Source organism: Equus przewalskii, chromosome 26, assembly GCF_037783145.1.
Source record: "Equus przewalskii isolate Varuska chromosome 26, EquPr2, whole genome shotgun sequence".
NCBI classification, from domain to species: Eukaryota; Metazoa; Chordata; class Mammalia; order Perissodactyla; family Equidae; genus Equus; species Equus przewalskii.
Window position 1 is genome coordinate 1,511,962 of NC_091856.1, and position 25,465 is coordinate 1,537,426.

A 25,465-nucleotide genomic window follows, 5' to 3' on the forward strand; every position below is an offset into this window, starting at 1 on the left:
TCTTGGGGCCGGTTTGTTTTTTATGTCAAATTTTAAATGTTATTCAATATAGTATTAGAAGTCCTAGCCAGAGCAATTAGGCAAGAAAGAGAAAAGGGATCCAAATTGGAAAAGTAAAACTGTCACTGTTTGCAAATGACATGATACTATATATAGAAATCCTAAAGAGTCCACCAAAAAACCTGTATATTGAAAACTGTGACACTGATGAAAGTAATTGAAGACACAAATAAATGAGAATATATTCCATGCTTATGGATAAGAATTAATATTGTTAAAAATGTCCACACTGCCCAAAGCAAGCTACAGATTGAGTATAATCCCCAGCAAAGTTCCAGCGGGATTTGGGGCCAGCCCAGTGGCGGAGTGGTTAAGTTTGCACCTTCTGCTTTGGCGGCCCGGGGTTCCCCGGTTCAGATCCCGGGTGCGGACATGGCACTGCTTGGCAAGCCATGCTGTGGTAGGCGTCCCACGTATAAAGTAGAGGAAGATGGGCACGGATGTTAGCTCTGCGCCAGTCTTCCCCAGCAAAAAGAGGGGGACTGGTGGCAGATGTTAGCTCAGGGCTAATCTTCCTCAAAAAAAAAAATTCCAGTGGCATTTTTCACAGAAATAGAACAAACAATCCTAAAATTTGTACAGAATCACGAAAGACTCCAAATAGTCAAAGTAGCCTTGAGAAAGAACAAAGCTGGAGACATCACACTCCCTGGTTTCAAACTATATTCCAAAGCTATAGCAATCAAAACAGGATGGTATTGGCATAAAAGCAGACACACAGATCAACAGAACAGAATAGAGAGCCCAGAAAAAAACTCACGCATATATGGTCAATTTATGACAAAGGAGCCAAGAAGATACAGTCAGGAAAGGACAGTTGGAAAAACTGAACCACTATGTTATACCACACTAACTCAAAATGGATTAAAGACTTGAAGGTAAGACCTGAAAAATTCTTAGACGAAAACATAGGCAATAAGATCCTTGACACTGGTCTTGGTGATAATCTTTTGGATTTCATACCAAAAGCAAAGACAACAAAAGCAAAAATAAACAAGTGGGACTAGATCAAACTTAAACATTTTTGTACAGCAAAGGAAACCATCAATAACAGGAAAAGGCAACTTAGTGAATGGGAGAAAAATTTGCAAATCATATCTGATAAGGGGTTAATAAATATCCAAAATCTATAAAGAACTCATACAACTCAATAGGGAAAAAAAAATCCAATTAAAAAATGGGCAGAGGATCTAAACAGACATTTTTCCAAAGACGAGACACACATGGTCAACAGGTAGGTGAAAAGATGCTCAGCATCCCTAACCATCGGGGAAATGCAAATCAAAACCACAGTGAGCCAACACCGCACACCTGTTAGAATGGCTGTTATCAGAAAAACAAGTTGGGGAGAATGTTGAGAAAAGGCAACCTTTGTGCACTGTTAGCAGGAATGTAAACTGGTGCAGCCACTATGGAAAACAGTATGGAGGTTCCTCAAAAAATTAAAAACAGAACCACCATATAATCCAGCTATCCCACTTCTGGGTATTTATCCTGAGAAAATGAAACTAACTGGAAAAGATGTCTGCATCCCCATGTTCGTTGCAGCATTATTTGCAATTGTCAAGCTATGGAAACACCTAAGTGTCCATCAATAGATGGATAAAGAAAATGTGGTACAGCAGTCCCCTGACCTGTGGTTTCACTTTCCACGGTTTCAGTTACCTACAGTAAACCACAGTCTGAAAATATTAAATGGAAAATTCCAGAAATAAACAATTCCTAGGTTTTCGATTGCACGCTGTTCTGAGTAGTGTGATGAAATCTTGCGCCATCTCGCTCTGTCCCGCCTGGGACGTGAATCATCCCTCTGTTGGATCCCCAACCATCAACATCATGGTGGCGCAGTGAGCCTCCGGTCAGTAGTGGCCTTACGCTCCATAACAACGATGCCTACATCATTCCCCTCACTTCCTCGCATCACGTAGGCTTGGATCATCTCACATCATCACAAGAAGAAGGGTGAGTGCAGTACAGTAAGATAGTTTGAGACAGAGAAACCACAGTCCCGTAACTTTTCTTTCAGTACAGTTAGAATTGTTCTTAGTTGTTAATCTCTTGCTGCCCAACTTATAAATTAAAGTTTATCACAGGTATGTATGTATAGGAAAAAAACATAGTATATATAGGATTTGGTACTATCCGCAGTTTCAGGGGTTGGAATGAATCCCCCAGGGAAAAGGGAAGCCTACTGTATATTGTGGACAATGAAGTATTATTCAGCCACAAGAATGAATGAAACCTTGCCATTTGCAACAACATGGATGAAGCTTGAGGGCATTAAGCTAAGTGAAAGAAGTCAGAGAAGGACAAATACCATCTGCGCTCACGTACACAGTCGGCCCTCCACATCTGCAGGTTTCACATCCGCGGATGCAGAGGGCCGACTGTATTTGTTGTACTGCACCTTGTTATATAAGGGACTGGAGCATCCATGGATTTTGGTATCTGCAGGGATTCCTAAAACCACTCCCCCACGGATACTGAGGGACCACTGTATGTAGACGCTGAAGAAAAACAAGCTCACAGATACAGAGAACAGATTGGTGGTTGCCAGAGGCAGTGGGTGGGGGTTGGGTGAAATGGAAGAAAGTCAAAAGGTACAAACTTCCAGTTATAAGTCATGGGGCTGTGATGTACAGCATGGCGACCACCCTTAAAAAGACTGTTTGTTTGAAAGGTGCTACAAGAGTAGAGCGTAAAAGTTCTCATCACAAGAAAAAAAATTCTCTAACTACATATGGCGATGGATTTTAATTGGGTTTATTGTGGTAATCATTTTGCAATATTTTTTAAATGTTATGTAAGAATGCTTTCTATTATCAGTGTGGTTTTTTGGTTAAGAAATCAATATTAGATGCCTTAAAGAAGGTATATGATCTTCAAAAATTAAGCACTGCAACAATGTAATAGAAATCTCTTCTGGAAAGAGAAATGCTTTTAGCTAGTGAGTGAATTAGGACAAAACAAAACAAAACAAAAGTGATAGGATTTCCACAAGGAAGTATATTTATTTTTTCTTTAGAATTTGGCTCAGAACAGTAACATAAGAATATTTACATTAAAATAAATTAAGATGTGATTAACCATATATAATAATTATGTTGGAATATTTTAGCCTTTCCATGAATTTAATAAAAACTAAGATTTGGTTTTAGATTCAGTGCCATCCTTCCTAATATTTGGTATGAAACTTGGGAGCAATGCAGTCCTCTAGGGTACAGAGTGGCAGATTTCCCCACAGACCACAATGCCCCTCACAGTACACCGTCTCACCCCAGACACTGACGGCCGCGCAGACTGGCTTCCTTCCCAGGAATCAGCGTGGAATGTCTCAACAATAACCAGGACCTGAAGATGATTTCAAGACTAGGAGAGTTCTAGCAATCAGCCAACCCGCCTTTTCACATTTATCCACCAGGAAGGAAGCAGTCCACATGCAATATTCATTATTTCACTTTATTTTATATGCTAACTCTGAATATGTTGTAGAAACCTTCAAGTTTTCCTAAAATTAATAAACATTTTGAAGAACATATGCATATACTCCTTTAGATCATCCAAAAGTACCCATTAAAAAGCTGTCAGTAGACCAATACTGTATGTACTGGCAAAATTTCCACAGCATAGAGGAATTTGATTAAACTCCCCGCTGAGAGTGTCAAGGATAAATCGAGTCATTTGCTAATGAGATATTCTTATTAAAGCTTTTGGTAGCCTAAAGGAAATTCGAATATATTCACGTTTTGAAAGTTTTTGATAGGAGAGGTTATGTGGCTTAGCAAAAAAGCACAGAGGGATCTGGGATCAAACCCCGTCTCTAAGACTCACTGGCCACATAGCTTTAGGTATGTCACTGAAACACATGAAACTTAGTTTGGGGTTCTATGAAATGGGAATTAAAACACCTACCTCACAGGTTGTGAGAATTTAGAATAATGTAATATGAAGCACCTAGTTCAGAGTCTGGCATACAGTAGGCACTTAATAGCGGTGGCTATTAGTATTTCTTTCAGATTGCAATTGGTAGCAAGAAGGCTGGCCTTTGGATCTTGACACTAGTGAAAGCACAGAATCTTACTCAGCCAGAATCCAGATTCACAGGTGTGAGCTCTGGGTATGACAGACACGAACGCTACATTAGTAGACACTCCAGGGTCATATTCCACACAGTATGAAAAGCTACTGAAGGGAGACGTATCCGCTTGTCAGTAGCAAAGATCCTTTTAGAACAGATAATCTCCTCTCAGAAGCTGTAAGTCCTAGTGGCTTCTCAGCTGTCCTTAAGAAGATAAGGACAAGGTCACTAAGGCCACTGTAGATTCCTGTCTAAAGTTGCTTAAGGTTCTGCGAGAGTAATAGCAAACAACATCTTTCAACAAGTAACATTTGGGGGTGGCAGATGTCCAATGTCTTGATTGTGGTAACGGTTTCACAGGTATGTATATACATATGTCAAAACTTATCAAATTCTGCACTTAAAAAATACATCAGTAAAGCTGTTTTTAAAAAAAAGTTTACATAAGCCTCTCGTGGTGAGATTTCCTTCTGTTCCCTGACTGGATCCCTTTCTGTGATCTGTGCTCAGGGTGAAAGGAAAGATGACTATCCAGACTCCAGGCTCCTGCTCACATCCCAAGCAAGGCCTGCAGGTCCCAGCGGCACATCTAGGAAGCGGAGTCCTGAGGCTCCCTCGTCTACTGGTGTAGCTCCTTTTGGCACAGAAGATTGTGATTGGTACTTACAAAGTTTGAGCTGAAATGACTCCAGGAAGAGCATCATCTACAAAAATGCAGGTTGGGAAAGGTACTTTGGAAGGGGAGACTAAAAGCAAACTCCTCTGCCAAAGTCGCCTGCCAAATATCAAATTTAAATAACAAATTGGCTTTTCAAGAAATGATCATCTACAAGACAACCTGAATCCGCTAAGGAGCTCTTGAGTCTTGGTGCGTGTCCACCCCTGGGGGGCCTAGTAGACCCTGCGAGTCGTGTAGTCCAGAACCATGCTGGCGGCACCAAGCAGGGCGGGGTCCACCAAATCTGAAACCACCACGTCCACGTCCTGAACCGAGGACAAGGCCTGCTGGCGGATGACGTCTTTGACGATGTGGATATAGTGACTGGCTAGGACTCCAGAGAGGATCACGAGGGAAGGATTCATAGTGTGGAGGATGTTTACAACCCCAAGACCCAAAGCCGTTCCAGCTACAGGAAAACAAAAATTCAAATCAGTTTTTGGGGGGAGAGCCAAATCAAAAACACCAAAGAGGAAGGGAGAAAGGGCTAGCAGCCAGGAAGAGGCAGTACATTCGCACTGCATAATGAGAAGTGCTACTTTTAAAGCTGCTCATGAGGTATTCTTAGTATGAGAAAGTGATCATATGATACTTCGAAATGAAAAAAGCTGGGTATAAAATTGTATATATTATACTGTACGATCTCAAGTATGTAAAAAAAAAAAAAAAGCCCAGAAGGAAATGTTAATAATTGGTATCTCTGAACAGTAAAACCTGACGTGATACTTTTTCTTACTCTCCTGTATTTCTCTAAATTTCCTATAAAATGAACAAGCAGCTTCTTCATAGTTGTAAAACGAAACAAAAATCTGTTTAAAAAGGCAATGCTGCTAAATGTCTTGAACGCGGTTCCAGAGGGCTGGTCCTGAGGGAAGCTGGGACCCGTGGGAGCCCCGGGTGCTCGAGGGCCCGCCCCCTGCAGCAGAGCGGCCCAGGACCGCACACTCACCTGTCCTCAAGATGCTCTGGGCCTTCACGTTGCCAAGTTTCGCAGCTTGGATGAGATGGAGGGCACCAACGGCTTCATCTTTTGGCACTGACATCCCTTCCACCAACAGCAGGTCTTCTGCGTGAACAGAGGGGAGGAGGAGAAGCTGTCATTGCTGCGCTGCGGCAGCCCTGTGGGGAAGCCGAGCTACCGCTGCGCCTGCAGGCAGCGAGCCCCCACGTGGGAAGACAGTGTTTTCTTTTCACATTTGCAAAGCTTTTTATCAGCCGTCAAAGTCTACATCCATTGCCGCAGAGGCCTCTGCCACCCTCTTGCTGCCTGGTTATACATCACCCGGAGCTTCCCCACCTGGGAGAGCCTCCACTCCAGCCACCGCCTCCTCCCCAGCCCTCCAGGTTCTTCACTTCTCACTTGAAGAACTCATATCAAAGAGTCCTTGAGAGGTTTTTTCCCCAAATTGTCAGACTCTGCTGCATTCATCTCCTTCATCTCCTTCCTTATCCACCCCGGATGCGCTGGTGCCTTATTTGCCAGCGCTCCAGTCTCTGACAGGAAGTTACAGCCCCTAAGGAACAGACACAGACCAGGGTTTAATGCCAGCTCTGCCACTACTACCTGCATGACCCTGTCCATGTCACGTCACCTCTATATGTTTCTCTTCTCTATAAAATCGGGGTAACAATACCAACCCTAGCAGGATTCTTTTAGGGATTAAATGAAATAATGGACATACAGTACCTATGTGCTGGCCAGAGTAACTGCTAAATAAACAGGAGGCATTTCTGTCATGTATCGTCCTTGTCCTGACCTTCACTCTGCCAGTCACCAACCAGGGGCATCTGCCTCCTCCTCTGCTCTTATCCTGGGTCCTGCTGGGAGGAATCTCAACTGTGCAGGCTGTTCCCCGGAGACCAGCCAGTGCTCTCCTGTGCTCCAGGGGCCCTCACAGCTGCCCTAGCTGGCTGGCTCTCCCATTCTCGCTCATTGCTCTTCTTAGCCTTCGCCTCCTCAGACCTCCTCCCTTCACCCCACTACCAAGAGGTCTCTGTACTTCTGAGCTCGCAGGAGGAGGACACACCAGGTGCCTCCACCATGAACACGTCTGTTTGCACACCTCCGCTCCTTCCTTCCCTTTCTTGGGCCGTCCACCTGGGCTTTGCAGCTCCTGTCTTTCCCGCCCTTCAGGGCCCTCACTGTAGGGACTCGACCACCCTTTCTTGCATCCTCAACCTTCGCTTCCACTCCACTGCGTCCTTTCCATCGGCATGTGCTCACAAATTCCACGTCCTCAAAGGACTTCTTCCCTCCCACTCAGTGTAGTTAGGCTTCTGCTCCCACTATTTGAACTTTCTTTTTCTGTTACTTTTTTTTTTAAGATTGGCACCTGAGCTAACATCTATTACCAATCTTTTTTTAACTTTTTTTCTTCTCCCCAAAGCCCCTCAGTACATAAGTGTGTATTTTTAGTTGTGGGTCCTTCTAGTTGTGGCATATGGGACGCCGCCTCAGCGTGGCCTGATGAGTGGTGCCATGTCCACACCCAGGATCCGAACTGGTGAAACCCCGGGCTGCCAAAGGTGAGGGCAGCCCCTGAACCTCTTCTTAAGACATGTATTTGCCCCCAAGGGGCAAAAATTAGTTCTTGCAGGCAAAAACCCTTACTCTTTTTATAGCGATGGTACATAAACACAAACAGATAAACAATATATCTGTCATACTGAAGTTTCATGGGGTGGCATGATTAGGAAAAAATGTCTGAACAGGCTCCTTAGGGGGGTGATGATAAAAACAAGGTTAAAAAACAGTTTTCATGGCTTCAAATGATGTCCTCATGGCCAAAGCCAGTGAACTTTTCTGAGCTTCTCTTACTCGTAAGCAGCCCTTGACACCACCAGCCACTCGCTCTCTGAAGTGCTCTCCCTTTCCGGCTTCTGTAACTTCACCCTGTCCTGGTCCTCCCTACCCCTCAAATGCTGACGTTTCACAGATTCCATCCCTGACTCGTGCCTCATTCCGAGTCCCATTCCTAGGTTTAACTACCACCTCAAAGAGTCCCAATCCTTACCTCTAGCCCAGTCATCTCTCCTGGGCATCAGACCCCTGTAGCCAGCTGCCTTCAACACCTGTCCAGCCGGATGTCTCACGAGCACCCAACCATCATCTTTTGCCAAAATCTGTTCTGCCTCTCATACTCCCAATCCCCAAGCTGTCCACCTAGAAAACTGCCTGTCATTCTAGAACTGTCCCACAACACCAGCCTCCATTCAAGTATTATTTTCCCCCCAGAAAACAAAAAGTTACAGTTTAGTGAAGAAGCTAAATTCAGATCTGACCGTGTCTCTCCCCTGAGCTTTTTCAGTGCCTTCTCCACCCTCTGCTGGTCCTAGCCCGCCTCTTTGGTACACTGTGCCCTGCGCTGCCCTTTATGCACCAAGACCGCTGTTTCCCATGCCTGGAAGTGCTCCCTGGCTCATCCAGACTTGCCTCGCTAATCCTGTTTGTCCTCTGACTCTCAACCCCCAGGATGGCACCCTAACGCTCTCTTCCCTGCTTCGAGAGGGCGAGGAGGGAACGCTGGTGTCCTTCTTACATGCGTCTACATTCCTTGGCCATCATTCTCCTTGCACTTGACACACTTTATTATACTGATATTAAATGACTCCCTCTTGCAGTAGACTAGAAACCATCCTAACTTCTATAACATGTCCAGAACCAACTTTAGTTCAAGTAGACCTTTCAGAGTTCAAAAACTTTAATATGTCTCCCATTTAATTCTTCATTAAGATGTGTATTAAGTACCCACCCTGTGCTAGAGGCTGAGAAAACAAAAATAAAAGACATCTTCCCCGCTACCCAGGGGCTCAGGGCCCATCTCCATCACTGGAGAGGAGGTGTCAGCATGGCTCCGCACCCAGGAGACGTGGGAGCTTCAGTGCGAGGAAGAGCCTCTGCTTTTCCTCTAGGGATCGAAAAGGTTACAAGTTCTGGCTCCAGCGTTCGGCTTTCTTTGGAATATCTACTTTGAAGTACCTGTCCACCATTTGGCTATTTGATTCCTCAGCAGAGAGAAACTAACCATCATGCAGTTTTTTCGCTTCCCTCTGCAAGGCCATTCCAGAGGCATATGCTTCAATACACCCATGGCTTCCACAGGAACAATCAGGCCCATCCAGAGACACAACAAGGTGGCCGAGTTCTGCAGCACAGAAGGAGCTTCCGTGGATCAGTTCATGCTGATGGATGATCCCCCCGCCAATTCCTACGGTGAGAGACAACAATCACTAAGGCGCCCCTTCCCCTGAAACAGAAGACTGTGATATGGCCATGCCTCATCTGTTTAGCAAAGCTTTGCAATGTGAGGTTCTATACAATGCCTACTTTCCTAGAGAGCAGAAACTTACCAAGTACCAAAACTTTATCTGGAAGCATTTTGGAGGGAAAATGTTCTCAGCAGATCCTCTGATGCTCCGGGTCGCATCTGCCTGGCTCACTACTATTTCAACCACAACTGTCTTGGACAGTTCCACGCAAGCTCAGACTCAGCTTGCAATGACAGGATGCCACCTCCAGCACACATCGCCCATCTTCTCCCCAAGGCCTTCTCCAACACTAAGAGCTCAGTCAGCCACGCAAGCACAGTGCCCAGAGGCAATCCTCAACCAAGGTGAGACAGGAGCCAGGAGATTCAGTGGACAATTCTGGATGGTATTCTGCAGGCTTCCTGGGAGCTTCTGGTAGATTTCAGCCTCTGCTTCCCTCAGGGCAACTTCGATAATGCATCCTCTAATGGCTTTCCTCCTACTCTGTTCTAGTCTTCCCACTCCCGCACTCCCACTTTCCAGGATCACCTCCAAAATAAATACCTGCATCTAAATCCTTGTCTCAGACTCTGCTCTGGGGGAAACCTGAAATAAGATAATCTCACCAAACCTATCATATACCTACTTTCTTAACCAGAGAATATGAAATATGATTTTGCCTCTTCTTAATGCCACTATGTCTAAAAATCTGATTCAGTAATCACGAACATCAATGACGGTCTTTTGTTGCAGAGTTTAGGAGTTACTAAGGAGTACAGGGCATTCTGCCTTAGAGGGCTCTGCTTCTTAGAGCTGTCCTGCCCTCGACTACTTCTTGTGGCACTTATTCCTCAACCTCCACCCATCTAATTTGCAGCTCATTATCTGCTCTGAGCTAGGAAATGATATCCAAGCTTGCTAAGACTGTGTCCAAGACTAAGAAGAAGGGCGTCAGCTTAGAGAGGAAGGAATATAATGCAGAATTTAAGAGCACAGAAGTTTTGAAGTTAGACATATCTGCGATGAAATGGCGGCTCAACCACTTACTAGCTGGGTCTGTTTCCTCATTTAAAAAACAGATTGGGACAACAGCAAAAATGGCAGAGTAGGGAACCCCAAAAGTCCATTCTCCACTAAAGCAATGAATAAACTGGCAAAACTGTCAGAATCGACTCTTTTGGAAATCTAGAAACTAACCAAAAGTTTGCAACAAGCAGGGGAATGCTCAATCAAGAAAAGCTGAAACATTCTAAGAGAGCTTTCTGGTATTTTGTAGTCCCATCAGCCACCTACTCCCCAGGCTGGCGGTGGCCTTGAACAACAAACCCCATCCTCAGTACAGATGGCAGTACTGGAGGGAGCAGGATGAACCTTATTCTCAAAGAATTGTAGTGGTTTGTTTTGACCTGCTTGGCAGCTCCTGGAGAACCAGCTCAAAGGGCTTGCCTTTATCTCACACCCCTCAGAACTCTCCTGGGGCTGAGGGAGTTACCCAGGGGGCATTTGTCAAAAACATTTAAAGGCAAAACATATTTATTAGTCTCTGCTGCCTAGGGTAATGGATAACAATTGGGGCAAACAATATACTAACCAAAAAAGACCGAGAGGAAAAGCTGGGGAATGAGAAGCTTCAGGGAATAAGGGCTCTGAGTAGCTCTGACAAGTTCCTGGGAATTCAGAAGGTCACAGCAAGCCCAGGGCCGGGCACACACACCGAAAAGCCCTGAGCAGGCCTAAACTCTCACATGCAGCTCCCCTTCAGGCTCTACTCAAGGGGGAAGTGAAGGCTAAGGCAGAGTCGTAAACTGCCTGCCTGCGTGTTGAAGACGTGCCCCAACCCACAACCAAGCTCCTGAAGCAACTTTCTCTTAGTCCTCTTACCTGTGCCTGTGATCAGTGTCACAAAGTTTTCCAGGCCCTTTCCTTGACCAAATTTCCTCTCCGCCAGGGCAGCACAGTTGCCATCGTTGTCCACCCACACGGGGAGATGCAAAGTGTCAGATAGGGGGGTCCTGAGGTCCACAGAGTTCCATTCTTGAATCAGTTTGGTTGAATGGAGCACAATTCCTTCCCGAGGATTTACACGGCCACCAGTGGAAATGCCTGAGCTCCACCACAAACACAAGGCAAATAATTCTGATGAGAAATCTTAGAAAAGTGTGCCAACCTTCTGGATGGTGAACACAAATTAATTCACCCGAGATGTCCCAAGACAAAACTACCAAGGACCGCAAGGAAAAGTCAAGCAATTCTGAGCTAAGGCCACAGCTTCCCACAGACTCATAGCACCATCAGTGCTTCTTCCATGTTTATTGGGAGCTTCTCCCATGTTTGGGGCCCACAGGTCGGACCTGGAGCCGTCTACACACAGGGCAGACAGTGACTCGATGTTCAGTCACACATCAGAACTCAGCAGACAATAAAGTGGACATTAAAATGAGTATTTCTTGGGAATGTAATTCACAGTCTCACCTACTCCCAAAATTCTGCAGTTCAGTTTTACAGCTTCTGATGCAGCTTCTACGCACATCTGTAGGATTAAATTAATCCTCTCTTCATAGGTTTTAGGATTGAATTGAGTATACTTCTTAACTATTTCACCCTAAAAGAGAAAAAAACAATGAGATCTGTCTCACTGGTCTTAGCTAAGGAGCATGTGGTCAATCTTTTGACCTTTTTCATAATAAATTAGACTTTGCTGTAGCACAGTACTGCAGATTAACATGACTGCTTGGGAAGGGAGTCACCGTCTGGCTTGGGCTGGCCCTGGGATACACCCAAGTAGCTTCCTGGGAAGCCATCCTGGCATATGGCTGTTGAAGCAATGACAACTCCAAGCCAACCAGATGTGCCCCTCTCTTAAAGTGTAAGGTGAATGTTGGCTAATCTGAATCTTCATTAAAAGGTCATATTTTACTCTTAGAGATTGACAAATTTTCCTTGCTTAAATACTGAAGCAGCTAAGCAAATATCCTAAGTAGTTAAGCTTTAAACATCTCCCATGACTGAAGCCAATAATGGTATGGCACCACGATGTTCAAATTACTGTGCTTTGTGGCATGTGTGAACACCATTCAGGGATAGTCCCTCCTAATTATTCTTGTTTTTAAAATTTTTCTTTGCTCTTCTCGCTTGCGCATTATTTTAAGTAGATTTCAGAGTAATGTGATTAACCTTAAAAAATCCCACTGAAATGTTGACTAGAATTATGTTAAACTTACAATTCAATTTGGAAAATGCTGAAATTTAAAAAATCCTCAGCCTTCCCATCTAGGACACTTTTCAAGCCTTTATATTTTACAGTACAGTTTTATAATTTTCCTCACATAGATCACAGTTTTCTGGTTGAGCTGATTCTCAGTAGTTTTTGCTGTTCTTGTTCTGAGCAGGGCCTCTTTTCCATTCTTTTGTTGTTAACGGACTGCACCCATCTGTGAGGGCTAACGCCGCCGGTAAAGACTGGCATTACACACAAACCTGCAGCTGTGCCTCTCCGCCTCCGCTGTGCATCAGAACCACCTGGGCGAGCTTGGAGCGAATACTCATGCCTGGCCTCCACCCCTAGAGATTTGGATTTACTTAGTTTGGGATGAGAGCCAGGCATCTGTATAGTTTTTTAAGCTTCTAGGTAATGTTAATGTTAACGTGCAGTCAGGGCTGACAGACACTCACCTAGAGGAAAACCTAAATCTTTGCCTACAGTTTCATTCAAGTAGAAAGTTATTGATATTTATATATTTACCATAATATCTAGCCATTTTATTCAATTGTCTTATTAATTCTACAAGATTTTGGTTTATTTATATTGTCTATAAATACTATTTTTTATTTTGCCTTGTCCACAACCTCCATTTTTGCCGTTTGTTCTTTGCTTTATTCCCTTCATAACTTCCAGAATTACATTAGCTAAAGTTGCAGAAAACATCTTTCTTTCCTTCTTGATTTTAACAGTAATGTCTCTAGGATTTCACCACTGCAAAGGGTGTTGGCCATTCATATGGAATAGATCATTTTGTGTTAAGAAAATATTCTTCTATTAATACTTTTTAGAGAATATCTATAGAGGAGACCTTTTGGCTTCTCCTGAGAAAATCACGTTTTGTTTTGCTTTGCTCTATTTAACCTAAACAACTTTGTGTTTAAAATCCTTGCTACTTCTCATGGACTCCTAAAACTTGATACATCTAAACTATTTCAAACAAAGGTTTTTCTCGTAGGTTTATTCTTCTTTACGAAGTCATTAGAGATCATTTTAACATGGAGAATTTGGTGTTTTTATGAAGGCTCTCAGCCGCTGTCAACACTGCGGTGATGGGGTCTGGTTAAGGGATTGAAGGTACGCTCTACTACTCAACTACAACGGTGTTCTAGAGGAGAAGCGCTTCTAGATAGTAATAAGCATCCTCCATACTCCAAGCTGTTACCAGGTGTGGAATTTCAGATCTCCTGGGTGGCAAAAGCCCTCTCTGGTGCCTAAGGGGTCTCTCATTGTCAGCTGAAGTCTATTAACTTGGATTCCCTGAGAATTTTCCTTCTTTAAAATGTTAATAATTACTAAAATAGCGAGACAAACATCGTACTGGATCCAAAAGTCAACGCCGTGGGGACATAATTACAAGCTCTCGTGTGTGTTTCTAGCCCTACCTTCCAACCATACTTTTTAAAAATCAATTACTGAGGATAGAAAGTTAAGACCTTAGGAGTTATTTTACCTTCATGCTGACTATTGCAACTCGGAGGTTTGTCCCACCAAGATCAACAGCCAAGGCACTTAGAGTTTCAAGAATATGGTCAATATCTTGAGAGATATTCTCCTTCACAGGAGGAAAACAGAATTTCTTTTGTAGTGGCTCTTGAAGATCAATAGATTTGAGAAACTTCAAAATCCTTGGAACAGCATTTCCATCCCCATATATCTTTGAACTGTAATATCCAAAAAGTAGATTAAATTAAATGCTTCTCTCATACATATTAAGTGATATTGAGAACATGGTATTAATGGAATCTGAGACTTGGGGTAATACATAGTTTGCTTTTCTTCCTTTTAAAATAACATCTGAATCTCTTCAGCAACATAGTAACTAAGTACCCGCATACTACCAATGCAGTATCTGATTCTGTTGTTGATTGAAACACAACTAATTCCAGCCTGAGATACCATTAACAAAATGCCTATATCATCAAAGAAAAATTCTCTCTCTTAAGCCAATTTCAGAATATAACATAGTTTGGGACAGTGAATTTATTTAGCTTTTTTTTTTTTTTTTATATAGTTGTAGATTCTAGTTGTGAGTGCCTCTGGCTGTGCTGTGTGGGACGCGGCCTCAGCGAAGCCTGATGAGCGGTGCCATGTCCACGCCCAGGATCTGAACCAGTGAAATCCTGGGCCACTGAAGCAGAGTGTGCAAACTTAACCATTCGGCCACAGGGCCAGCCCCTTTATTTTGCTTTTTAATCTTTATATTTGTAGAGGAATAAAGTTACTTTCAGAAAAAAACATTCAAATATGGGAAATCTCATTAATTTGAAATAGAAAGGAGGGCAGTCTCAATTAATTAGAATGCTGAACTAGACTTTTTTTTTTTTTTAAAAGACTTTATTTTTCCTTTTTCTCCCCAAAGCGCCCCCGGTACATAGTTGTGTATTTTTAGTTGTGGGTCCTTCTAGTTGTGGCATGTGGGATGCCACCTCAGCATGGCTTGATGAGCGGTGCCATGTCCGTGCCCAGGATTTGAACCGGCGAAACCCTGGGCCGCTGAAGTGGAGCACACAAACCCAACGACTCGGCCACGGGGCCAGCCCCTGAACTAGACTTTTTAAAGAAAATCAGTTACATTAATTTCTAATATTTATAGAAATTCAAAGTAGGCTAAAGAAGTATTTCCTAGCAGAAGTGCTATATTAATTAACTGAGACAAATAAAAACATTATTCTCCATTGGAACCCTTGGTGGAGTAATACAGGGTATCTTAGCAAGCCCTGTCTCACCAGCAGCTGGAGACCCCAGGGAAGTAGAATGAGAGCTCTGTTAGGAGGATTAAACAGTGAAAATGGTGCCAGAGGCAGCTCCCCTTTTAAATCACTTTTTTTACGCGGGTATATACTCACCAAGGGTACTGTTTACCGAACTGAAGGTGCAGCGCTTGCAGTATTTTGTCTTGGGTATCAGCATCCCGGACATGAAGGACATTTTCCCCTAAGTAAATCCAGTGACACATTATAATGATTCAGAAGTGGGAATATTCAAAGAATAAAGAAATTAGCAGTGTGTTGTACTCACAATGGACCCTGAAACCCAGAGGACTTCAAATGAGTCGCCTTCTGTTAGAGAAACATCAACTTTTCTACTTTCTACCCTTTAAAGCACTCACAGCAAGATTTCCGTATATCAAATACTTAAGGACGCGAGGGTCCTTTATTCCCAAAGAGAATAAATTAAGCTTTTGTTTGTTTATTGAAATAAGTAAGGTTGGATTAATCTAGTATCCACTCACCACTCATCTAGCCATCTACCATGCCCACTCTTTCCATCTGCACTGCCTTCCATCTACTGAGCCAGTTGTTCAATCAGCTGGTCAGGCCAGGTTGGTCAGTTAGTCAGTGAGCCAGTCAGCTGTTCAGGCAGTCACTTTTTCTCCATACATTTTCTGACCAATGTGAGGAAGTAAATACAATGAAAATGGCCATGTTTTTCAACAGACTTGCCTAAGAAGAGGAGAAGAGCAGAAGAGTGGTGGCTGGAGAGAGGTGTGGGCTCACAGAAGGGGATGTTTTGCACTGTTTTGTTTTTAAGATGCGAGAGGCCTGGGCATGTTTCAATGATAAAGAAGCTAAAGACACAGGGCAGAAAAAGGATGACTGACAGGTCCTGAGAAGGCAGGAAGGGTGGGGATTTAGAACACAGGTAGAAAGTTAGGTAGTGGACAGGCAGGAGAGACCAGACACCCCACGCCCTCCAATGTAAAGAAGGTGAGAGGGAAGGAAAGGACGGATGGGCCTGTGTTTATGTAAGTGTGGTCACAGAAAGCACAGACTCCTTTTGAAAAAGGACCACGTTGCCAAATCCAGCACTCAATTCTTTGTTCACATCTTATTTGAGCTCTCAGCAGCATTCAAAGCAGCGTCCGTCTCTGTGAAACACTATTTTCTGGGCTTTAATGATTTCACACTGCTGGTTTTCCTCATTGGCAGTTCCTTTTCAGTATGCTTTGCTGGTCCTTCCCTCCTCACCCGAACACTAAATATTTAAGGCTCCAGAGGTTGGTCCTGGGCTCCAGTCTCTTCCTTATTTACACGTTCTCCTTGGGGTAATCTTATTTAGTGCTTTGGTTTTAACTATCGTCTCTGGCAGAGTGTGCCATTATCCTCAATATCTTTTCTCCATACTACTAACAGAATTTTTCGCTGGGCATCTGGTCACCCAGCTAGACTATATTCTTCAGCGTCCCATGCAGCTAGCTGTAGGCTTGTGACTTTGTTCATCCTTGACATCTTCACCTCTCCTCCTTCCCAGTGGCTAAAATGTGAACTTAACAGCAAGAGTTGCAGCACCCATCAAGAAGATGAATGAAGCCTAAAGTCTTTGACTGTGGAGCTGCCATACTAATGAGAAACAAAGAAAATCTAACTTTCTTAGACACTATTATTTTGTCTCTCTGTTACAGCAGCAGAACTGATATCCTAACTAAACACCATCTATATGCCAATCATTCTCAAATTTATATCTCCAACTAAACTCTCTCTGGAACTATCTAGCTGCTTACCTGTCTTGTCCACTTTGGTATCTAATAGGTATCGCAAACTTAATGTGGCCATTCAAGAACTCTTAATTCCACTCCCTCCCAAATCTGTTCCTCCCTCAGTATCCTCCATGTCAGGAAAGAGTAACCCCACTGCTCAAAACAAACATCTAAGAGTTACTGTTGATTGCTTTCTTCCTTTCACCGTTCACATCCAAGCATCAGCAAGTACCATAACAAACCCCAAATCTAACTTTTCTCCATCTCTAATACCACCATGTGGTCTAAGCCACTATCGTCTCTCATATGAACTGAAATAACCCCTTCACTGGTCACCCTGCTTCCACTCCTGTCCCACCACGTCCCACTCTCCATATATGGAGAGCGCAGCCAGAGCGATCTTTCCAAAATGCAAGTCATATCATCTCATCCTCTCCCTTAAATGGCTTCCTATCATCCTTAGAAAAAATTCCAGATCATTTACTCTGGCTCACAGAGGCCTGCCTCCTTCTCTAACATAATCTTGTATCACTCTTCCTTTTGCCTATTACTCTACAGCTCTGCTGGCCGCCCTGTTTCTCAAATACATCAAGCTTGTTCCTACCTTAGGGTCTTCAAACTGGCTGCTCCCTCTGCTTCTCCCTGATCCTCACACAGTTGATTCCTTGTTATTTAGATCTCAGCTTAAGTGTCATCTCCTCAAGGCCTTCCCTTATCCAATCTAATGTAGCCCATCATATTACCTTGTGTTACAGCTGGCACAGCACACAGAAATTCTGATTTTTTTCTTTCTTTCTTTTTAATCTATCATCTATCTCCCCTCCAACTAGAATGGAAGTTACACGAGTGCTCAGCCTTTGGTAGTCTAGTTTACTGCCAAACCCAGTGCCTAGCGCATAGTAGGTGCTTATAAATAGTTTCTTTTCTTTTCTTTTCTTTTCTTTGAGGAAGATTAGCCCTGAGCTAACTACTGCCAATCTTCCTCTTTTTGCTGAGGAAGACTGGCCCTGAGCTAACATCTGTGCCCATCTTCCTCTACTTTATACGTGGGATGCGTACCACAGCATGGCTTTTGCCAAGTGGTGCCATGTCTGCAGCCGGGATCTGAACCTGTGAACTTCGGGTCACTGAGAAGCGGAATGTGTGAACTTAACCGCTGCGCCACCAGGCTGGCCCTAAATAGTTTCTTAATGAATGAATTACTGAAGTTGAAAGAATTTTCATTTGATGGCTTCTATTTTCTCTGTGCAGTGGGGAGCAAAGTAATACGTTGGGAATGAAAGGGGAAGAAGGTCTGAAGATAAGAAAGTTAGGGTAGCAATTACGAGGAACAGAGAAGGAGCAGAGCTGGCACTGATCTCCTTGATTCTAGTGCAGCTCTTCTCCCATAAATGGTACACATTCTCCATTAGCTACAGAAACACATTTCCACATATAGTATCAGAACTGTGACTAATGTTATTAACAGGACCTAGCACAGTTAGCAAATTCATTAATAATAACCCTACTTATGCTTGAGTTATTAAGGGGTCATCTTACTTAGAATTGCCATGCTCTAAAGCCCCCTTTAGGGACTCTACTGGGCCCAGAAAGTGAAATATAATTAAGAAACTCTTAGCTCTAACTGATATTACAAAGACAATAAAAATGTAAATAAGTAGAGCCCTAAAAAAATTTGATAATCACTGTGTACTATTTATAGATTTTAGGCTACAATTGGTCATTAACTTCATTCACTCACTTGTTCATAAAAATATATGCTAGCACTGATACCTGCATACCTTGTCATAATTCATATGAGTATCAAGCCTAGTCACGTGAAATAGAAGCAAGGGTAGATACCTGTTTCTCTTCCAATCTGACGTGTTCCTAGGTTGATCACGGGTGTCCCAAAAGCTCCCACCTCTCGTACCCCACAGCTGCTGTTCCCAATCATACAACCAGCATGGGCAACCAACTGGATAAACTGGTCAAATGGGACGTGTTTAACTGCACGAAAATTGGGATGATGCTCAATGCCCTTCTTCCGCATCACTCGTACCATCTCTTTGCTCCCTGTGAAAATGAAGAGAACCAATTCTTAAACGGTTTATAAGATAAAGAAACCATTTTCATTGGCAAGTATAGCCCCACTTGAAGAAATCTCCCTATAAAAATTCACACTGGTTATTAGGGAGACAGTAATTTTAGTTACTGATCTTTCATGAATGATGTATATCTAAATGTCTGGTCAGCTCTCTGCTTCAACTCATCTAAGAACTTCAAATAGCAGCAGTTGGGACTTTTCAAACAGCACCCAGCAAAGCAAACACAATGTATGAATGCCCCAGTTAAAGCCTTTACCTTAACAATTAAGAGGCTTGGAACAGGCCAACGGTCTCTCTCTTAAGCTGAGAGTTCCTAAATGGAAAGGTCTCGGGCTCCACACACCCAGCTGATCAGAGAGCCTCTGCCTCAGCTATGCACACATTTACACCAACAATATACTTCAGTGGGATAGCACTCCCACTTATATGGACTAAGCTCTAAGAAAATAAAGATAGATTCTGATACCATGGCTCCTATTTTATTTTAAATGCATGGTTTTAAAAAATGTTACATATGTATGAGGGAGAGGCAATATTTAATGCCTCTCTGCTCACCCTTTCCTAGCTACGGCCTACCAAGGGAGGCAAAGGTGGTAATCTGATTGGTTAGAAGGCAGGACAGCAACCATACCATGATGTTCACTGAGGGGCGGAAGGCACTGATTTAACAGAAGCTGGACATGCATGCCTTCTCTCTCTCTTGAATTTTCTCTATGTGGCAAGCTAAGTAATAGACTCAGGGTCTAACTCCTCAGAACAGGCCTGGCCACTTCTCTCCTGCCAGAGCACGCCAGTCAGCACCCAGAATTACTGTAGTGCAGGGCACACCAGAAGATTCAGATTTGGGCTCAGGCGAAGGCTTCCCTTTGGCCTTAAGACTAAACCACAGGCACTAATCCTGTTTTCTAGCAAGCCCTACCTTAAGGAACTGGGCACTAAGCCAGATGATGAGAAAGTGATGCCTTGATTCTTATTTCCCTATTGTTCCTTGCGTATTTTATCAAAAATCCTGTGAGGAGGAGAGGCAAGTGGCAGACATAATTTAGGCATTCTAGGACCCTTTATTAGGGGAAAGGATCTCTAATTCTAAAGTGTATACAAGCAGGAAAGAATATTATAAGCAGAATATAACTGACAATGAATATTGAACGAGAGATATATAATATTACAAATATTTTACAAAAATTTAAAGAATTAGAAAAGGATAAACATTAAGGTTTTTGAAATATTGACACATTACCTAGACAAAATCTGGGTTGAGGGTTCTTAATTTTTCTTTCAACTAATACCCTACTTTGTTTCCCCTAACAGAAAAGATTATTCAAGAAGCCCTAAGAGAAGGAGTCTTTCAGAGTAACATGGCGACATCTTGGCACTGCAGAAAAGGGTTCCTGCCTCCTTTACCAAAAATGCCTAAGAGCTCAGCAATGAGTGTTGTTGGCTAATAATAACCAGTATTTGCAGGTTCCTCAATGTCAGGCCCGACTCTGGCATTTCTCACTTATACATCACATCCCATTAACCTGCTTAAGGTCTCATAGCACCAAAGCTGACAGTACCATCCACCAGTAGGTGATCAACCATGTCAGGCTTCAGGACCAACTGGCTGGGGACTCCAGGTCTAGACCGCTTAAGTTCGATCTTATTTTAAGGTATCACAGATATGCCAGAGAACACAAAATAACAGGAAGGGCTATTTTACTGAGGTCAGTGGGACCATTACTTTCCCAGGGACACTCTTTCACCTTTTAAGGTATATGTCTCTTGGCTACTGCATTTTCTTGTTGGTGGAAACTGGAGGGAAGACCAAACATGGAATTAGAATGGAGATTAGAGAGATCTTTTTTTAGTATTTATTTTTTTCCTATTAAGTTTCTACTAAACTTGACAAAAACATCACAAACTCTTTGATCTACTGCAAAATTGATGATCCTTTGAAAATCGGAATAAATTTCAGAATAGAGTGGGCTTCAATGATAACATAAGCAAGATAGGAAGGGCAGTAAAAAGAAGAGATAATAGAAACATAACACGGGACAGGTAGCTGGCATACTTTCATTTTCAAGTTCAATTACCTGCATCAATATTTGGAAACAGAACTAGGGTCCGCTTGTTAAATGAGATAAGTGCATCCAATGTTAATTCAAACATTTTTATGGAATGCTTAATGTCAGTAGTCACAGGGTGCTGTAGTGCAACAATGTAATCTTTAGATTTTACATCATCACCTGTTTAAAGAAAATCAAACCACATTGCTTCATTAGTTACGAATCTTAAAGGAGGAGGAAGCAAATTCTAAAAAGCAAGACCGCAAAGTCTGTGCTTTTAAGAATTCTAAGGAATTCACTCTCTAAGCAGGACATCCAAATTAGGATCAAACAATAAGAACTTAGAGCAACATGTCCAAGGATTCAGCAAACAACATCTTACAAAGGCGCTTGCTACCACAAACAAAGTATATAACTTTAAATAGCAGACACCAGAATTCACCGTTTTAAAACCCAAAATATTTCAAAGCATTAGAAAAATGTGAATCTTCTCAATCTCTAACTAGTGTTTCTAATGAATTATCAGCCATATTAGTGAATAATAATGTGTTGCATTTAGAGATCGAATGAGCATTAAATATACTTCATCTAATGCAGAGCAGCTTCCCCATACCATCGCCCACCAGATTCAACAAACGGAAATGTTTCTAACTCTATTCACAGGAACTAGAAAGGTTTTACTCATCCCCAGGCTAGGATCCCAAGGACAGTTCCTCAGCAAATGCGCAAAGTGTAAAAGGTTCAAACAGCCAGTGCTATGTCAAATAACACAAAACCTTTATCAAGAGAGCCTATATTATCCCATAAAACTGAAAATGAACTCCACTGCTTATTTTTAATGAAAGAATATATTTCTTTGTGATATTAATTTTAATGATCAACTTCATCATGAACTATAAGTTTATCATTAATTTCCAAATTCAACTAGTAGCAATTTTTTATGGTTTAATGGTAACATAATTTTTACTAAGAATCTTCAGTAGTATTGATTTAAAAGACTGCAGTCTCCAAAATTTTATTTTAAAAAATTATTAGACCCATCTTATATTATAAACTGAGAGTGGGGATGATATAATTATTAAATTTTTGTACAAAGCAAGAAAAAGACCTAAAGCCCTAAAAGAATCCATAAGAAGCAATAGTCTAGAAGGATAAGATCAACATAAATTCAGATAATCTACTAGCTATAAATCAGGGCCATTAGAAAGAAACTATTTCAAAGAGAAGAAAAACTTGGGAGGAGGAGTAATAATAAAAGAAGTATCTTCAGGGCAAGGATATGGAAATGCTATGTATATGTGGCAATCTGACCGCAGGCACAAACTAGTCCCGCTACAGTGTGTATTTCTGCCATATGAATTAGCTCATCTGGGACTGGTGAACAGAGGAATGATGTCAGCCTTTAATGGAGCAGTTGAGTTATTCATACAGGATCCCTCACGGCTGAATCCAAAGAACCTTAACGTAAATGTACGCAACAAATGGATTTCTCTGTGGAGAAATATGGTACTCGTCACAAGGCCCCTTCACCCGGCATTCTCTCCTTGGCTCAGTTTGCCCATGTACTCTGTCTAGAGAACACTTCTAGGGCAAGTCTCTCTGATTTTTGTGCTTTCTTTTTGGTGACAGTTTTTCTTTGATAGTGAGGACGTATGGAGCTTCTGCAGTCCCATGCAGGGGATCATTCTACACAACTTATTGCTACAAGTTATGGCCAAGGGCTAAGTGAAAGGTGAAAAGAAAGAAAAATTCCAGTTTACCCCACGAGAGCTTTCCACTTCTCATTTATCTTCTACTTTAAGTGTGATTAAGAAACATTTGTAGTACAGAGAAAACAGCCATATAATGTAGAACGCAGCAGGACTGCACTTTGTCACTTAAGGTTCCATATGGAGCCATTTAAGCAGGTTCTTTATAAAAGAAGGATGGTAAAAGAACAAAAACTAGATGTCTTTTTTTCAACTGGTGAAAAAGAAAATGAGACGAGCCAGAGCTACTTGTCCCCGACAAGGATACATGCAGAGCCCGCGCCTGCTTCTCCATGGGCGACTTCTGATGATCACTCTGCCTTTGTCTCCAGAACTCAGCAGCTTCAGCCCTTCCACAACGCCCTTTCCATGAAGGCATCATCGTTTTGTTTTGTGTTGTAAAGTTCCATATTTACTGTGGTATTTCTTTCATTATTAGGAATAACATGTCTTTTTAACTGTGCTAATATTTTTATTAGGACTGTTATTTATTAATGTTCTGGTTATAATCTGCATGTTCTGAGTGCCCTACTCAACCTTATTTTTCCTATAAGCAAAGTAAAACCATCAGAAGTTACAGAGGAGAAGCAGTTACAGGCTTTGCACCAAATGTCTTATTGCCAGCAGTGAAAGGTGCAGACTCACTGTCTTGTGTTTTCTTTTCCACTGGTTTAAAAAAAATCTAGTTTTTACTATTTTTTCATCCTTCTTTTCATAAGGAAACTGCTTCGACAGTTCCAAATATAACCTTAAGCCCTACAGGTACAATCTTGCATTCTGCTTTATAAGGGTTATTTTCCATTCATTACAAGTTTTTCAAATATACACTTTTTCAGAATATATAGAGAGCTAACAGTATAATCAGAGTAAAATGCAAGACTGTTTACTTAGAAGCATATAAAAAAGAGAGACTGGAGAGAGAGAAGTTTGTTCTATCAGCATTATCTAGAAAGGTTCCCTGATAACTACACATTTGTCCAAGAATAGGAAATATATAGAATGGATTAACTTATATAGTAGGAAAAGCCCGATTCCTTTCCTGTTCTAATATTATCTGGATTAAAAATATGCACAATCACTAGATCAATTTTCTATTCATTAATTTCATTATTCAATAGATCTTCCTCTTAAAAAAGGAGAGTCCTTGATTGTTCTGGAGAAAAAACCAGCAATGAGGGTTCCCTTCTCTCCACACCCTCTCCAAAAAAAGGAGAGTCCTAAATAGATGATTAATTGATTTGTCCTCTAGATAGTACTTTCACTATAAATTAACCAATTGACATTCTGTTTATAAACCTATCTTTTTTGCCTCTAATTAGCAAAAGGTAATTTCCAGAAAGCTAGATCATTGATAAGTGAAGATTTTAGAGCTTCAGGCTTATTTACAGTGATAACAAACTCTAACCAGACAATTATGACTTCTTCTTAATAATCATCATCATCTCTTATATTAATAAGTACTTATGGCCAATTACTGCTTTCAACATTTATCATCTCCAACAGTCCCATAAGAAGGGCACTAAAATTTAAAATAATTTTTTTCATTGTACTGAAAAACAAAATATAGGAAAACAAAAATCAAAGCACTCATAAATCTACTAACCAGAAATAAATGACTTGGTATACATACTTCCTAACTTTTCTAATATTTTAGAAAAGTTAATAATTTTCCTATTATAATATAGTTTTTATAAAAATGGCATCATATTTTACATATAACTTTGTAACTTGCTTTTTTTTCCCTTTTTGTTATATCAGGATCTGTCCTTGTAACTAAATACTCACCTATAACATTATATTTAATGTATTAAAAGCATTCTATTCTATAAATTATAGTATAGATTTTAAAAATTCAATTCATTAAGCCTAATTTACAGAAAAGGTGAGTCTCAGAGAGGTGAAGTCGTACCATAGGGTGAGATCTATGAACAAAGACTTTAGTGTTCTGATTGAAAATGGAATATTCTATCCACAATAGTTTCTGAAGACTGAAACATACCCAACACTGACAAAAACCACCATTAGACTGAATAAAGTCTGATACGTACCTAGCCACATCCGAATGATACTCATGTAGTCTTTGTTCTTGGCAGAGAGAAGTTTATCATAGGAAGGGCAGCCTGCCAAAAGGATGCGATCATGGTCCTCACACATGGATATGAGGTGTTGCTCAGCACTTCGGGTGCAGCACACATGATAATGAGCTAGTTTTGTTATAGCATGTCTGATAGAGTCATCAATGGTTCCACTGACTTCCCCACCTTCAATGTGAAGGATTCGGATGTTCATCAAGGCAGCAGACGTAGCCAGAGCCAGGGCATCAAACCTGTCTCCATGAACAATCATGATATCAGGCTTCAGGCGATTAAGGACATCTGGTAGCTTCACTAGGGCCAGGCCTACTGACTCCACCATAGCTGCCTCATCTTCCCCTCTAACGATCGTGTGTAGCCTGGTGTTAATGTCAAAGTCATCTTGTTCAATCATGCGATATGTGTTTCTAAAGCAGGAAAGAAAGAAGGATGTGAGAGCATGTTCTTAAACATAAGGTCATAAAAACATAGGAGGAAAGCAATCTAACATCAACCCTGAAAGGAGAAGTACTTTATAAAATTTACTTGTTAAAATAAATAAATTGAAGTATAACACACACACAAATTAAAAGCACAGACCATAAATGCACAGATGGCTTGATTAACTATTCTACACGAACACCTCAGATCAAGACAGAGCACACCC

General features: G+C 41.8%; 2 protein-coding genes across 8 annotated transcripts in view; one reads left to right on the top strand and one right to left on the bottom strand.

The window, feature by feature from the left end:
* The window catches only part of CLTA (clathrin light chain A), a 51,829-nt gene that overhangs the window by 23,400 nt on the left and 2,964 nt on the right, over nucleotides 1-25,465 (top strand). Inside the window, exon 5 of one of the 2 annotated variants that reach the window (XM_008540143.2) lies at nucleotides 4,649-9,679. The exons of the other annotated variant lie outside the window; for it this stretch is intronic. Within the exon in view, the coding sequence (XP_008538365.1) occupies nucleotides 4,649-4,769 (121 nt within the window). The 3' untranslated portion in view covers nucleotides 4,770-9,679. Of the gene's footprint in view, nucleotides 1-4,648; nucleotides 9,680-25,465 lie in introns of those variants that run through there. 2 annotated transcript variants of the gene reach the window in all.
* GNE (glucosamine (UDP-N-acetyl)-2-epimerase/N-acetylmannosamine kinase) overlaps nucleotides 3,047-25,465 on the bottom strand; it is a 46,097-nt gene continuing 23,678 nt past the window's right edge. For all 6 annotated transcript variants that reach the window (XM_070595732.1, XM_070595734.1, XM_070595733.1 and 3 more), the window contains 10 exons: nucleotides 24,775-25,226; nucleotides 21,006-21,158; nucleotides 18,686-18,898; nucleotides 15,213-15,300; nucleotides 13,817-14,027; nucleotides 11,577-11,706; nucleotides 10,986-11,207; nucleotides 8,882-9,064; nucleotides 5,806-5,922; nucleotides 3,047-5,265 (listed from right to left, as the gene is read on the bottom strand). In XM_070595732.1, the coding sequence (XP_070451833.1) occupies nucleotides 5,030-5,265; nucleotides 5,806-5,922; nucleotides 8,882-9,064; nucleotides 10,986-11,207; nucleotides 11,577-11,706; nucleotides 13,817-14,027; nucleotides 15,213-15,300; nucleotides 18,686-18,898; nucleotides 21,006-21,158; nucleotides 24,775-25,226 (2,005 nt within the window). In that variant the 3' untranslated portion in view covers nucleotides 3,047-5,029. The remainder of the gene's footprint in view (nucleotides 5,266-5,805; nucleotides 5,923-8,881; nucleotides 9,065-10,985; nucleotides 11,208-11,576; nucleotides 11,707-13,816; nucleotides 14,028-15,212; nucleotides 15,301-18,685; nucleotides 18,899-21,005; nucleotides 21,159-24,774; nucleotides 25,227-25,465) is intronic.